This window comes from Pseudoliparis swirei, chromosome 5, assembly GCF_029220125.1.
Source record: "Pseudoliparis swirei isolate HS2019 ecotype Mariana Trench chromosome 5, NWPU_hadal_v1, whole genome shotgun sequence".
Classification (NCBI taxonomy): Eukaryota; Metazoa; Chordata; class Actinopteri; order Perciformes; family Liparidae; genus Pseudoliparis; species Pseudoliparis swirei.
The window spans coordinates 13392846-13409602 of NC_079392.1; the positions used below are offsets into that span (position 1 = coordinate 13392846).

Consider the following 16757-nt stretch of genomic DNA (forward strand, 5'->3'; position numbering starts at 1 on the left):
TGTCAGCGTCCGTGTTCAAAGACCTGTGTGGGTCCGACTGTGGACAGATCTGAAGTTAATTATCATGTTTCGTTGAGAACTGTGTCAGTTTACCTCAGACAGTGTGTTTCCCGTTGAGCAGCAGTGAGTCACTTCCAGCCGTCGCAGCAGCTGGATGATCGTTTATCGGACGTCCTGCTTCAGCAACCAGTCCTGCTGTTTGGATCCAACGCTCAGTCAGACGGACATCAGGCCCTCGGCTGTGCAGGTTGAGATTGGAAAGTGAATTCCTCTTGGAGAGATAGCAGGGATGTAAGTATAGGTATTTCTTTTTTATTCTATTTTATTCGACACAGGCTTTGTTCAGTGTGCTCGGCTATGACCAAACTTACCGTCACAAAGGAAACAACTGAAACTGGGTGTTAAACAAAACCCACCTCTATATGACCTAAACAAGACCATCAGTGAGAAGCTTGACTACTTTGTTGTGGATATTCCCAACGCGTATCATTAGTACCACCTGGTTGGATCCTGCAAGAAATCTGACAAGATCAGACCGGTACAGACTTCAGTGGGGACTCTGTTGGCGACCAGCCCACCGTGGACAGAACCAGATCTGCGGCCTTTGACCCGCAGAAGCAGCTCTTCCTCCAGCCAGGAGCATAGCTTCTCCTCACTGCTCCGCCTAACCCCGCCGGCAGCCGGCATTGACACCACGCTGCTGGAGACCAGGACTGCGTGGGGCAAACTGTCGGACCTCGCTGCAGCACAGTTAGAGGTTTTCTAGAGGGAACGTGGTGCTCGGGGAACACGACCTCTTTTGTCCACAGGGACCGCCAAATTCAATCCAAAATGAAAGTACCTTGTATTAGCTTCAGGTAGTTTAGTATGTGTTCATTAACTTCATTTACATTACAATTACATTAACTTTCAAATAACCTTCCACCACTGCGTTTAGTTTATTGCATGCAAATTACCCAACTCAAAAGCAACGCCACAGTAAAAGAGGAACATCCCAAATCTACACAAAGGTCCACAGAGCTGCAGTGACTTTGAGGGGAACACACACACAGACACACACACTCTCTCACACACACTTACACACACATCCAGCTGAAACCTCAAACTAATGAAGCAACGCTAGTCTGGATGGATGGGAAGTGACACACCGGCTCCAGTTGGTGCCCTGCTTTGATCCTGAAAACACTCTCCCCCCCCCCCCCCCCCCCCGCCTTCCCCCTGCTCTCCTCCCCCTGCTCCACCCTGGTCCCATGCCATTTCCAGCACCTCTGCAGGTCATGCAGATTAACCCCCGGTTTCCTGCAGTGGGTATTAGTTTTGAAGGGAAATGGAGGGTGAAAGCATTTTCCGGCTGGAAGTGTGTGTGTGTGTGGGGGGGGGGGGGGGGGGGGGGTTGGTTGGCTATTGGCTATGGGCAGTCGTGGGGATTCAGAGCTGTAGCAATAAAGAGTTGTAAGGGGTAGATGGTGACGTTGGAGAAGTTTCAGAGCTGATCAGAAGTTTGTGTTGTAAGTATCACCAGATTGTGTGAGTGTTGATGGAAGAAATGTGTGTTTGTGTGTCTTTGTGTGTGTATTGTAAGAGCTCATGTTTACAGCTTGGTTTATGAGCTTATAAATGCATCACAGTCTGAAATTGGAATTGCCTCATCTAGTTTGAACTTAAAGCTCCACAAAACAATCGTTGTTTTTTTTGTTTATATTAAAATTGGCTCTAATATGTGAAGTGCAGGGAGGTGTTTCCTGTCTGGTTCCTTATTTGTTTTTTCATTGAACATTTCTGTTCAGCACCGAATAGCAGACCGACATAACAACTAGAAAAGAGAGCAGCTGTTGGTCGGAAGTCGATCACGTTTCCCTTTTCTACTTTTCTGTTTCTACTTTAAAGGTCGTGATCTGTGTCTTCTGTCCCTGAGGGGAGTGAAGTTCTTAACCCAGTTTGATCGACTTTCAAACAACAAAGATGGTCAAACTTTGGGATGATTCAGATAATTGTATCTTTTTCCCATTTTGGCAACACAAAGCCAAAACTGAGAATTGCTTTCCAGAGTGGATGAATATGAATTTTACTGTCGGAGTTCAGAAATAAGTCAAATAAGAAAACACTGAACAGTTTCCCCGTTGTTATTTCTTCATTTCGGTAATTTAGTGACACCAGACGAAAAGGGGAGAGGATGCGGGTCCCAGCAGACTGAAAACGCCTCGGCCTTCGTCCTCCATCGGCTCGCTTTGTTCCAGAACACAACTTCCCACGTGAAACCCGTGCAACAAGAGGACCTCACCGATCCAACATGGCTGCCGTAACTGCTGCTTTGTTAGGGTGGCTGCTGCTTTTGCTGTCGGCGGCAACATCCGTCCGCTGCGGGGCTCTGGTGGTGGTGAACTCGGGCGTGGAGGTCGCTCGGGGTCGGTCGGTGTTCGTCACGGAGAGGGAGCTGAAGATCAGCCCAGGCCCGATCGCAGACTGTAAGGTGGAGGTGGTGATGAACGAACCCGTCACTCAGAGGGTGGGGAGGCTGACCCCGCAGGTGAGGACACGCCCCCTGTAGTTCCACCGTTACACATGGACAGAACCAGCACAGTGGTTTTACAGCTGTTTGGGTCCGGGGGGGTCTGCAGGTGTTTGACTGCAGCTTCCTGGAGGATGAGGTGAAATACGTCCATGATGGCAGTCCTCTGCTGGACCAGGACACAGTGATGCTCAGGGTCTACAGGTCAGTTAACAACTGTGTCATTTAAACTATTTATTTAATTATCAAGTGAGATAATCAGAAATAATGATTAGGCCCATCATCACTAAAAAAATATGTGTTTTTTTAACACTGCAGATTTTGTTGAAAATGATTTGAAGCATCAATATATTTCCTGTTGTAAGAATGCAATTAACTAATTATGTTGATTGATGATAATATTGATATTGACTTTATGAGTAGTATGCACAGCTTCAACGTAAAATTAACTGACATAATCTGATAAAATGTAATAATATATGTGGAAATATAAACCAAAATGATAGAATTAAAGAAAAGCTAAATTAAATGAAAAATTAAAGCGAATAGAAAATAATGAAATAATAAACCAAACGAATGCTAGATGTGGGCACTGAACTCCAGAAAGTCCTGATTTGATTTATTGGGATTCAATTCTTAATTATTTAATAACACCTTTTTTAACATCATCATTGAACACAATTTACACACTGACATCAATCTTGGGATTGAGAGTTGCAGGTCGAAAGTAATTCATTCATTCTGGCTTTTGCTCATGCACAGATTCATAGATTTGAAAAGAGTTAAAAAATTTAAAATAGAAACCGGAATTTTTTTTTGAAATTGCCAGATCAGCTCTTTCTCGCTGTGTATTTAACAATATTGTGAAAAAACAGTTTGTTTGGAATAATACATTGAAACTAAATCCCAGAGATGCTCCTTTAACACGCTGTGTGGTGTCCGTGTTCAGGTTCACGGCCTCGGACACGCAGGTGGAGACGGTGGTTCTGCCGGTGCGGGTGGTGGACTCGGTCTCCGGCGTGGTGGAGCTGGGCAGCACTCCGCTGGTGGTCCCTCTGTTCTATGGTTTATCCAACGCCATCGACAGCTCTGTCCTGAACATCCGGACCACCGCAGACCTGGTCTGCATCGTCAGGTTGATGACCACCGACACCAGCGTCCCGGCTCTGGGTCAGCTAGTGAGGGAGGAAGACTCCACGCAGAGGAAGGGTATGTCGTAATGCTTACTGATGACCTCAAACACACCTCTGGTCAAAAGTAACCATATCAACAGTCCTGATGCTCAAGGCTCGGTTGGCAGTTAAGATTCTTGTAACTGATCAAATTACAAGTTTTTTTATTTAACAGTTTTATTTCAGTGAAACAATACATTGCAATTCTAAAAAAAGTTACAAAGTGGTTTATAGTAAAACAACAAATCAAAATAAATTCTCAACTAATGAATAAAAATGAAAAAATTATATTTTATTATATAAAAGATACATTTAGTGAAATAAATATCGCTACTCATTTAAAAAAAAGTCTCAAATAATGATTAGAAATAAAATACTGACTGTAACAAGAATGCTTTTGCATACTTTTATTGATTTACTATTTAAATTAACTATTTTGATTGGTCTCCAACGGCCTGTCATCCTCCATCAGGCAGAGAGACGGCGACGCTCTGTCCCGGGAACAAACCCTGTCGCCATGACACCAAGGAGCTTCTTTTCCTCAAAACCAGCTGCCAGGACTTCCTGAGCTCGGGTCTGAAGTACCAGCACCTCAGCCCTCCGTCGCCGGAGATCGACTACATCCCCATCAGGGTGGAGCTGAGGGAGCAGGGCACCAGGGCTCTGCTGGAGGTAAAGACAACATCCGCTTCCCTTTTGACCACAGTGTAGGAAGCCGTGTGCCAGAGGGAAAACAACTTGTGCCAAAGCTACTCCGAAGTTCTTGAATTGAACAAAGGCGACACACTGCAGCTTCGGTCTTTTCCAAGTCGGATGTTTTCCAGGTGGGATCAGCATCTGAGAGGTTTATTGGCAGTCAAAAGGTGACATCCCACTTTCACGTTCTCAGCTCTGTGGAAGTGGAAGGAAGCCGTGCAGGAGGTTGTGGAGGGGTTTGAAATGCTCACAAAACTAACCCAAGATGTCAAACGGCCCTTTGTTCGCGCATAAGCAGTGTGCCATTTTTTTAACAAAGACCTGTCAATTCTAACACGTCTGATTGTCTTTTCTGAGGCTCGCTCTCCAACAGCACATGTAACAGCACAAGTTGTGGCAGCATGTGTTGATTTCTAAGTGATACGTGTTAAAACATACACCGCTGTTGAAAAGTCAAATCAGCAGTTTATTGAGGTTTTTCCTTCTTTCCTTCACTAAGAACTATTTTAACGGAGATAAAATAAACTAGAGCAGAATAGTTCAAACATTAAATGTTTAATTGACATTTTGAATAGTTTTGGCCCTCAAAGAATAATTAATAAATAAATCAAACTTCAGTTTCTTACCACAGTGTTACATGACGAGAGGAGAACACTGATGAACTTTGATGTTTAACTTGTTTTCCTGTCCAGATAAGCGTCAGTGACCCTCCATCATTATTGAACCACAACGTGCCGCTCTAAATGTTGAGTCAGTCAGTGGTTCAATTGAAGAGGTTCAAGCTGTGACTTATATTCCTCTAGTGTGAACCTACACTAACCTTCTGCTTCTGCTGGGAGGTTTGAATAACGGCTGCAGCAAAGAACCAAAAGAACTGGTTCAAAGCTCGTGGTTCAGGCTATATCAATCTGTTTTTGCTATATATATTTTATATCAATTTATTTATTATTTATTTATTTATTGTACATAGTGAGGGAGAGAGAAAGGGAGAGAGAGAATATTCTACAACTACACCCGGTCTCCATCAAATAATGGTTTTTAAATGAGCACATCCCTCTAGCCTCTCAGACCCAGTATAATGGTGTTAATGGTATGTTGTAACCAGTGAACAGAAGTGACCATATTTGGACTGGGGAAGAGTGACGTAGTGACACCGTATATGGCTCTGGTATCAGTAGCAACCTGTCTGCTTCTAGATCAGGAAACAGAAGCACCCTTCTCCATTCCAGCATTTACCCGGCCACAACTCTATAGAGACTGTGTCTGTCCCACGGCCACTTCAATTAATTAAATCAAAAATAACCAGAAGAGGATTCATAAAACATAACCACATTAAGGTTAACAGCACTATTATAGCAGTGCAACACAATATGATAATTAAATGTAGACTTATAAATATTAGATCTCTGTCATCTAAAGCTGTATTAGTAAATGATTTATTAATTCAATTCAATTCAGTTTATTTTCTATAGCCCAAAATCACAAATTACAAATTTGCCTCAGAGGGCTTTACAATCTGTACACATAGACATCCCTGTCTCATGACCTCACATCGGATCAGGAAAAACTCCCAACAAATAGAAAAAAATCATTCACGGGGGAAAAAGTAAAGAAACCTTCAGAGAGCAACAGAGGAGGATCGCGCTCCCAGGATGGACAGAAGCAATATATGTCATGTGTACAGATGAACAGAGTTACAGAGTTACAACACACTCAATGAATATCTTGACCTTCCTGTCCCTTTGCCCCGCCCCTGCAGGCTCAGTCGGTGTGGTTGCCGGTTCTGATCCACGGCGCGATGCAGAACCAGCCGCCCCAAGCTGTCTTTATGGCCTCCTTCATCCTGGAGGTGGACCAGTTCATCCTCACCCCGCTGACCACAGCTTCCCTGGACGCCAAGGACCACGAGACACCGCAGGAGATGCTGGTCTTCAACATGACCGCCCCGCCCGCCGAGGGCTACGTCACCCACCTGGACGACCACACGAAGCCCGTCACGTCCTTCACATGGCTGGACCTCCACGAGATGAAGGTGGCCTACCAGCCGCCCAACAGCAGCCAATCACACCGCAGGAACTACGAGGTACTAGAGGTTATGCTCACTATGAGAGTGGACAGGACATACAACCTAAAAAATAAATATCAATAAAATATATGAAGTGTATCATCAAAAAAAAACTACATTTTCAGGAAGAAAAATGTCTACTATTTTTCAACAACATTTAATAAAAGAATAGACAAAATCGAAAAATAGGAGGAATTTGTTTAAAGTATTGGCTTGTCTTGACTTACCAAATACATTCATTTAAATGTCTCCCTGATATATCCCTGAAATGTTTTACTTTAATTTTGGTTGTAAATTCAGTACATGTACATGTTTTGTTTACATGGTCAAACATTACATTTACAGTCTATTCTGTAAATCCATTTTGTGTAAGGTGGAGTTCCAGGCTATAGACCGTTCCTACATGACCAGCCCACCCATCGTGGTCCACATCTCCATCCGGGCGACAGAAACAAATGCCCCCAGAGTCTCCTGGAACATGGGTACAAAGGTTTTACTGACAAAAAAACCTTTACATTGTTTCATCCATAATACATCGTTTATTACAGTCAAACTGAGCACATACTGTTTACCTAAACTTTAAAGGCCGTTGTCTTCCAAACTCTGATGTCTCAGGTTTAGACCTGCTGGAGGGTCAGTCCCGACCAATCACCTGGGAGGAGCTGCAGATCGTAGACAACGACAACATCGATGCAGTCTATGTGGTGGCTGTGGACGGGCCTCTCCATGGACACCTTAGTGTCAGAGGTAAAGACAAACACTACATCTCTCAGAGGAATATTTTACTCTTTACTCTACCGCATTGTATTTGTGTATCTGTGTCACTAGCATAGCTACGTCGTCACTCACGCCTTAGTCGTTACCACAGCGACCCATACAGATAGGTTGGTGATGTCTGGATCCGATCACTTGCAAATAGTCGTGCGGGGGCCGTCTGTAAAGATCTCATCTGAGAAACAAATTGGATTTGCCTGCAGTCTTAACGAGGCGGCAACAAAAATATGTCAGATTGTATAGAAGTCTATGAACATTTTTATCTAGTTCTCTCTTATAAATATGAGTTTATCATTCCATTCTCTAGTTTCAAGTCTTCTTCAATAAAGCATGATTTTCATTTAGTGAATTATGGTCCATTTAGAATCAAATAGACCATAAAGCAGAGTATTTACATTACATTACATGTCAGAGTAAGCTTTAAGGCGGGGCTACTGTGATTGACAGGTCGCTACAAGAGAAGTATACAGTGTCTCTACGTCATTCCTCCACATTTCGAACTCGACAGTCCACAACGAATGAGGGAGGTCACGATGACCTTGTCCACTTCTGATATGCAGTCTATAGTCTGAACGTGAACTTAAATACAGAGAACAATGCAAAATAGTCAAGGAATTAATGATGATGTACTCTTATAAATTAATATAAAACATTTTAGATCCACAGGCAGAAATTCTCAAGCTCTGAGCATATCAAGTATCTAGAGTAGTTTAAATGAGCTCCAACTTTACCAGCTGCAACAATAAACATTAATGGTTCGAAATGTATAATAATATACTACAATAATAATAACAAAAAATAATCTGAATATTTGCACTATAATTAACCACAATGTATTGGTTAGTTTAAATTCCTTATGTCGTGACTCTCCATCCACATCAGCAGCTGCATTTCTCAGCACATTCCTGATTGGATGCCGCCCCCAAACTGGGTGTAGATGATGAAAGGCAGTCGATTTCATATTTACACATTGATCCACATGCAGTATAGAAACATAGTCCCATTACTTTGAGAAATGACCCCAGTTTGATCCTCCGTCCCCATACCTCGGCCCTTTTCATCCCGTGCTGGTATTCCGACACACCGCCACCTTGGGAATCCCCAAAGAACGTCTTCTGGCCTTTTTCCGCCGTTTTTCCTCCATGTGTTGCCCATCCGTCAGGGACTGTGGTATAGCTGGGGAAGCATATGTCTAGTGGCCCTGCATGTGTTTCCTAATCAGGTGTAAAATGGGGCCGCGGCCACTTCGCCGGAGGAGGATGGGGGGCCGGGGGGGCCACTCCCTCGTCCACGTCTGCCCCTTCCAGCCCAGCACGCTGAGAGACGGCCTCTTTGTCTCAAAACGGGGAGCTGGACCGAGCAGATTGGAAGGGTTTATGACATTTCATGCCGCCGTGCACAGGGAGCAGATGCAATGTCCCCAAACAGGTTTTCATGCTACCAGAGTAGTGCAGCCCCCACCCCCACTCCAACCCCCGAGGGGTTCAGGCAGGGATTTAACCTTTCATGGCTGCTTTAGCCGTATAGGAACAGAGGGGAGCTCAGAGGGAGAGGAGGCCTGTTTTCAGCTGATTCTCTTTCATCATTTTTCTTTTTTTTTATATCTACTTCAGCCACATCCTCAAACAATGAATAACGGTGACCTTCAAGAGCACCTCGCAGTGGGCTTCAGCAAAGATAACTGCGGTTTAGAGATTGATTCAGTATCTTAATGCAATTTGGATGAGAGCAAAGTCTCAAAGGTGAACCTATGCAAACCATATTACACAGTTATCTTGCCAGAGGATCTTATATATATATATACCGTATATATAATTGATATTTTCTGGTTCTCCCGACCCCTTTGAAAGGTTCCAAGCTTTCAAAAGGGTCAGGGGGCTTGAAGAAACAATAAAAAAGTCACCAAATATTAGGGTGTAAAATATTATATTGACGTTTAAACTTAACTGACATCAATAGCAAAAAATAAACTTAAATTATATATAAATTCAAATGTACTCAAAATGTGACTCGGATCCTCGAGCCCCTCCGGCCTCTTATCAGGTTTAATTTCGACGCAGGAACACGGACGGTTGTTCTCCATCGGGCTCTGCCAGGAGCGGCCTTCAGCACTTCAGACCACCTCCAAATGTGGTTTGGATCTAATAAATGTAATGGAGTACAAATCAACAATATTTCTGTAAAAAGTACTGTACTTGGGAACAATTTTGAAGTACTTTCACCGGTCTTTATCGAACCTAAAACAAGTACGAAAGAAATTGGCGGCATGAACAGTGCTGCAGACTGGGAGTGTCACAAAGGAAAAACCTTCCCGTGGGTCGGTTCGTATTCTACCGGATTAAAAAAATCAATCCAAACCAGTTCTTCTTTTAAGACTTCACAATTGTAATCCTCTAACCCCCACCCACCCCTCTCTTTTCTCTTCATTGTCTTTGTATCCTGCTTCTCATATTGTCCTCTTTAAACTCTCAGTTCTCTTCTTCTCTCCGTCTATTTTTCTCTGACAAACCTGTTCAGGGAAAGAGTAAAGAGTAGTTGGCTGGTTGTTGAAACTTTTTTCCCACTAGGCTTGTTTCCATCCAGCCCCCCACGCATGTTGCACCGCAGCACTGGCTCCAGCATTGTTTTGTTTTTTGATCTCCGTTTTGGACGCTTGTTCATGAAGGAACACACGTTCGGCTGTGCTCCGCTCACGTGTGTGTACCAGGCCCGGAGGAAGCGGTCCTCTGGTGGAGCTGTGTCTCTGAGCTCCCTTGACCCTCCATGGGGGGACAGTCACTGCAGGCTCGGTCCAACGCCTTCAGCCAAATGGACGGCTGCCTGTCCTGATGTGTGCGCTCGCACACACACACACACACACACACACACACACACACACACACACACACACACACACACACACACCTACCTCCCAGCCCACTTCCTCCGCTATGGGCCTGTTGCCCAATGCCACCTTTGGGCCCAATTACCAAGTTGTTTCCATCCACTTGGACCGGTAGCCCACCTCGGTAAAGTCGCTAATGAGGTTTGGGGCTCGCGACCGCTCGTCTCTCTCAATCTGTCTGCTGACCTCGCCCTTCTGTCTCTCTGGCACGCGGGAAGGAGAGACAGGAAGGCCCACCCCACCTCCCCCGATGCTAGCAAACCCAGGGCGGGCCACCGGGAAGGACGCCATGTTATACCCCAGCTAGCACCTTGTGGTGCCTTCAGGCGCCTGAGAGAAACTTGTTATTTTACAAGTGACGATGGGAGGGGGGAAAAGAAAATAGCGGCGTATGTGTTAGAGACGTTAATTGAATCAAGAGTGTGAAGCTTTTGGCTTTGGAAACAACAGAGCGCCGTCCGCCGACGGCAACACATGTCCGCCAGTGATGTGACGCTGTGCAGTTAGCGGTTAGCATGATGTCCAGCGCGAGGGAGGCCAGCAGCAGAGAGACGACAGATGGACACGGCCTACATTCCGTCAATGTGGGCCAGAGAAGTTTTATTCTCTTTTATCGTCCAACTCTTCTCCAAGTTCACGATCCACACTATTATATTTGAGACAAAATGTATAAATACTAAAAACATAGATGAACATAGATGTTTTTCTTATTGTTCACTTTAATCATAAACATTATTTAAGTATTTGTCCAAATTTTAAAAATGTGTAAATTCTTGTACTTGTATAATTCTTATTTAACACTTTGAGATGATCCAAACCACTGTCCAATGAAATGTAAATGAAGACAGAATATTGATTATGCAAAGTCTTAAGACAATAGATCATATATGTTGGACATCGCTCCGGTCACTGCAACTGTATTGAAATACATTCCGTTCTGAAAGTCTCATTATCAGATAAGAGATTATTTTATCTGTGTTAGCTCGTAATTAAATCTATATTAGCAAGTATCAATTAGCCTTCATTTTAAAATAGAGTAATTGATTTGAAAACAAGTAAAGCAATTGTGTTAATCTTTATTGGAAAACACTTCATTCATTTTTCTTTTACCAATTTGAAGTAATTGAATTAGGTTGGTCCAACTTTGAACTTAATGAATGAAATAGAGTGTCTTATCACGTTTCTATAGAGCCTCCTCTCCAGATGTAAACATGTGTACAGTCTGATGGCGCTCTCCTTCGCCCAGGCAGGAAGGGGTTCATGTTCCGCGTGCGGGACCTGCGGGAGGGCGTGGTGGTCTACCACCACTCCGACAGCGACACCACGAGCGACCACGTCGTTTTCCGCATCAGCGACGGCCGCCACAGCATCCGCCACAGGTTCCCCATCAACGTGCTGCCCAAGGACGACTCGCCGCCGTTCCTCATCAACAACGTGGCGGTGGAGGCGCAGGAGGGTGGCGCCGTGCGGCTGGAGGAGTTCACGCTGCTGGCCTCCGACCTGGACTCCAGCGACGACTACATCCTCTACCGGGTGACATCCGGCCCCATGGCGGGGCGGCTGGTGCGCAAGACCTCCACCCACGAGACAGGTGAGGGATGGGCTTATTATAAGATATATACAAAAATAAAGACTTGTATGGTTTGTTATAAAGGTCAAAGGTTGTGACTGTGATAGAAATAATAAAAAGGCCTCAAATGACATCATGTCCTCAAATTTGATGTTCCATCATATTTTTACTTTTACTTTTTCTTTAACATTTTAAAATTAAGAAATTTCTTTGACAAGCAAAAAGAGGTATGTACTGCATACACTGTAGACTCTTTAAGTTATGGCTTCCCTCTTTTATTTTGAAAATCACACTCTCAAATAACACATTAATTGTGACTGTTAATTGTGTTTCATTTCCTTGAATTAACACATCCCACTTGCATCAAACAGCAGAGATAATGAAAGGAAATCTAAACCACAGTTATCATGGAGTCTATCCACAGTACAAACAAATGACAAATACAAATATACAAAGAAAACATGTCTTGTTATTTATTCTTAGAAAGGTCATAACATCATTCAATGTAGCAATTAAATAAATAAAATCGTAAACATATAATCTCTAAATAGAAAAGTTTGTTATATTAAAAGAAATCTGCTCGAGTAAGTAAATAATGTGTGTGGTTTTATCTGGATGGTATCTGAGTTTTTTTTGCAGTCTAAATTCTTACAATAAATAAAGAACAATAAATGCAAAACATAAAGTATTACATAATAAAACATTGATCATCAGTAACAAATGTTAAATTCTTTTTTTTTTCTCTGAAAGCCTTGTTTTTTAAAGGGGAGTGTAATCAGGTTACATTTGTTTTCGATAGACTGCAGATTTACTTAGAAATGACCAAAGGCTGAGTGAAATTCAGAGTATTGCTGAAACCCTGAAATGATTTTTGTTCTTAATCTCCTTCACAGTTGTCGCAGGTTGACAAAATGGTGATATGGCGTTGATGCCCGTCATCTCGTGATTCCGGCTGCTCGGTCGTAAATGTTGTTGCTGCGTTTTACTGTGCAGGAGATCCCGTGGACAGTTTCCTACAGAGAGATCTGATCCAGGGTCAGATCTACTACCAGCACTCGGGAGAGGAGCAGTTTGAGGACTCCTTCGACTTCACGCTGTCTGACAGCCACCAGCCGCCCAACCTCTCCCAGAAATATGTACGTCACCATTATAATAGAAATATATTTAAATACATTTACGTACGTTTAACTTTGAAGTACTTGTATTCTCTTGAGCATGTCTACAGTGTGGTAGTCGTAACGTTCTCCTTCCTTTCGATCCAGACGGTGGTGGTCCACGTTTTCCCGGTGAAGGACCAGCTGCCGGCTGAGGTCTCCGGCAGTGTTCACTCTCTGACGGTGATGGAGACGGAGGTGGTTTACGTTACCCAGGCTCACCTCCACTTCGTCGACCGAGAGCATCCAGACACAGACCTGACCTACGTCATCACGCAGCCCTGCTTCAGCCCACTGCATCCTGGGTAAGGACGGGACAAGGACAGGACTGCTTCTGCTGTACAGGATGTGTTTAGCCCAGCTTTGCACAAAGGCTGCTAATCTGGCTCAATGAAAAGCGAGAAAATAAACCTTCCATCACCTCTAAATTCCCACTTTCCTGTTTCATGAAATAGAAAGAAACCTGTTAATACAGTATATATATTTATTTTTGTTGGTATTTTCTTTTTGTATTATCAGGCTGATGGATGCAGGACGTCTGTTCTCCACAGACAGTGCCAACAGCATGAAGAGGGACCACATGGTGCCAGTGTTAAAGTCCTTCACACAGGTTTGAAACGCATAAACTGCCTCTTGATGTACACAAGCAGCACGATTCCTACTTAAAGGAATACTTCACCCACCAAACGACCGTTAGTGTAGTGATTATTCACCACCTGCAGGCTGGTTTCATCTAGCTATCGCAGCAATAATCAAGAAAAATAATGTGGCGGGATTTTTAAATGTATGATGACATTTTTTTGTTCGTTATCCAGGTAATCTTGAACAAGGACGTAAACAGACTGCTGAAACACGCACCTGGTGGGTGGGAGAGGGGAATGGGTCCAAGACGTAGCGACCACTCAGCCGTGAGGCCGGCGTTCTTTCCCCGTGTTAAAATAAGAAGTCAACGTTGAGTTATTTGTCACTTAACTTGCATAATTCAGTCACGCCACTTTCGCAGTTATTTTTACACAAAACTACAATATATTCCGAAACATAACCAAGTAGTTTTGTGGACTAAACATAACCATGAAGTTGTGTTGCCTAAACCTCCCCAAGTAGTTAGATCAGGAAAGACAAGACAGATAAAGAGAGGATAATGTTTATTGTTAACAGATAATATGTGACGAAGAAGTCTCAGAGTCTTTGGCGCTTGGACTCTACGGGGAGATTTTGTAATCGATCAGCAACAAGACAGATCCCCCCGTGGAGTCCAGAGCTGGTGGTGCTGATGAGCTCATAGAATGATGAGTTGATGAAGCGAATGGATCTGATGAAGGCTGAGCCGAGGTGGAGGGGTGTGGAACAGCAACATGAATGAACTGAAGGCAGAGAGACAGTCATATTGAAATGAGGCGGCAGCAAGATGATTGGTTAACTATGTAATTGTTCCCTTGTGCTTATTGGATAAAGGAGACCAGCTGATCTTAACAGCTGGTGTTATGATTGACAGCCCCAAACAATGGCAGCAAGTGAATAATGAGTGAGAATGCATGAGACGTGATTGGCAGATGTATGAGAAATAAGATGATCTTGCAATAGTATGGATGCATCTTCCGACTGAACTTACTCTCTAGCTTCATGTGTGTAGCCTAAACCGAGCCAAGTGGTTTTGTTGCCTGAACAGAACCATTGAGTTGTGTTGACTCGAACTAACCAAGTTTAGTGTGAAGACGGAGGTTTATTTTGAAAGGACTCTATGTATGTAACAAGTGTGAATTGACACATTTGTATGGACTTTGGTAGGGAAACAAAAGGAGTAACCTTTTGTAGGATGTCATCTAAACCTTTTGTGTGATACGTTGCCTTGTGTTCACTTGAGTTCATGAGACATGTTATATAGTTTTGCTGTTGGTAAACCTGGCCTCCATTTATTTAAATTGATCAAGGATTTACTCTGTTGTGGATTACTGTGGAGGCATGGGAGAAACACTAGTCATGATCAATAATCAATGAGTATGAATATATTCAGGAGTTTCATAAAAATGGTAAACATATTTTGTTTCCTGTGCTCTCCCAGCATGCAGTGCATCACATGAAGGTGGCCTTCATGCCTCCAGTGGAAGACATTGGCCCGGAGCCGCTGTTCGTCCAGTTCGTCTTCTCCGTCAGTGACCACCACGGCGGCACCGTCTCCGGCCTTCTCTTCAACATCACCGTCACCCCCGTGGACGACCAGGCGCCAGAGGTCAGAGGTCAAACAAGGACTGGGTTGTTAGTCCGAGTGATGAACGTATTTTACTGGAGTGAATGTCGGGGGGTTTCGATGCCATGTGATGATGTGTGTCTGGAAGTTATGAAGTTTTAAATATTCCACCATATCTGGTAGAAAATTCACCAAAAGGAATATTTAGCATTTATCATTTAACTCCACATTTGACAATGCAGCTCTGTTGGTTGATCCTCTGTGTGCTTCGTCAGGCCTTCACCAACCTGCTGCGGGTGGAGGAGGGCGGAGGTGCCTTTGTGACCGAGGAGCATCTCCTGGTTCAGGACCGGGACAGCAGGGAGGAGGCTCTGAGGGCGGAGGTTCGGAGGACGGCTCGACACGGCCGGCTGGAGCTGCAGGGCCGAGCGCTGCAGCACGGAGACGGATTCACTCTCCAGGACCTGAGAGGACTCCGACTCAGGTCAGACACCTGAGGCGCTGAACTTCCACCTTTACAGTTAGTCTTCTACTTGGGTTCGGGTTAAGATGAGGGCTGGGGTTTGCCAGGTGTTTGTGATGGTTAAAGGGGCATTCGAAGGATTATTTAAAAGAAAAAACAAATAGCAGTTATAGCACGTTTTCTGTTGCTCTAAAGGAGCCTTTATATAATATAAAACATAGGCTTTTATTTTTTTATGTTCTCTTTTAATACAAACTCATTCCTCATCTGTTAATTTTAGTTTATTGTCCATTTTCACAGCACTATTTGCAGAACGATGAGCCTTCTCTTTATATATTTAGGCTTGTAGACATTAATAAAGAAAACGGCAAAGAAAAGTAAGAATGTAAAAACCTTTCTTTTATATATATTATATATATATATATATATATATAAAAGAAAGGTTTTTACATTTACATATATACAATATATTCTGGAATCCTCCATAATATATATACCAGGCAGAAAGGTCAACTGACCTCTGACCAGGTGTTTTAGCTGCCTAACCTGAACCATTCAGATAATTTAATAACATTGGTATTTGAGGTAATCTGGGGTTTTATAGAATCATTCAATACCAACACTCTATCCCTGATTATATGGTGTAGGGCTGTGTGAAGAAATGTAATCAAGTTGCATTGTGGGAGATGTAGGATCCAGTGCTTTTGGAGCTTGCAACTAACTACGTCAGAAAATGTCCACCTTGACTTGACTTTATTTGGTATGGACATCCCAGTGGCATTATAATTTACACAATAACTAGACACACTTTTGTAGCAAAACGCTAATTTAGTGCAAATATAATATTTTAAATGTTCTGAGAATTTTAACAAATTCATAAAGATTTAAATCACTTAAGTTTGTCTCTAAGTTCAAAGTGAGGGTCTAGAGAATATATTAATACTTAATATAATTATGATACAAAATAAGTATTGCCGACATGTCCATTGCTCAGCTGATTACATTTTATAATTATTTAGAAAAAGTAGACAAATATAGCCCTATAGACATTTTTAGATGTGTTGGATTTTGGTAAGCTGATTAAACAAGAAAAAACCCAAACAAATCAAATTAGTTTGAACGTTAATGTGATTCCAAATCTCTGGCAAAATACTGTGATGTAATACCACATGGATGTTCCTGTCCGGGTGGGTTTCAGGATCACTGACTGCAGTGACACATGGAGACCAAACATGATCAAAGCTATGTGATTATCACAGAGAGCTAACACGCTAATTAGAAG

General features: G+C 43.1%; 1 protein-coding gene across 1 annotated transcript in view; it reads left to right on the forward strand.

Annotated features, from left to right (window-relative positions):
- Positions 1 to 213: 213 nt before the first annotated feature.
- Positions 214 to 16757, forward strand: part of frem1b (Fras1 related extracellular matrix 1b) — a 35100-nt gene continuing 18556 nt past the window's right edge. Inside the window, exons 1-14 of the mRNA XM_056415094.1 lie at positions 214 to 291; positions 2149 to 2527; positions 2619 to 2713; positions 3459 to 3718; positions 4154 to 4353; positions 6137 to 6460; positions 6816 to 6924; positions 7058 to 7189; positions 11347 to 11691; positions 12664 to 12806; positions 12933 to 13129; positions 13344 to 13434; positions 14887 to 15054; positions 15288 to 15496. Coding sequence (XP_056271069.1) covers positions 2291 to 2527; positions 2619 to 2713; positions 3459 to 3718; positions 4154 to 4353; positions 6137 to 6460; positions 6816 to 6924; positions 7058 to 7189; positions 11347 to 11691; positions 12664 to 12806; positions 12933 to 13129; positions 13344 to 13434; positions 14887 to 15054; positions 15288 to 15496 — 2510 coding nt within the window. The 5' untranslated portion in view covers positions 214 to 291; positions 2149 to 2290. The remainder of the gene's footprint in view (positions 292 to 2148; positions 2528 to 2618; positions 2714 to 3458; positions 3719 to 4153; positions 4354 to 6136; positions 6461 to 6815; positions 6925 to 7057; positions 7190 to 11346; positions 11692 to 12663; positions 12807 to 12932; positions 13130 to 13343; positions 13435 to 14886; positions 15055 to 15287; positions 15497 to 16757) is intronic.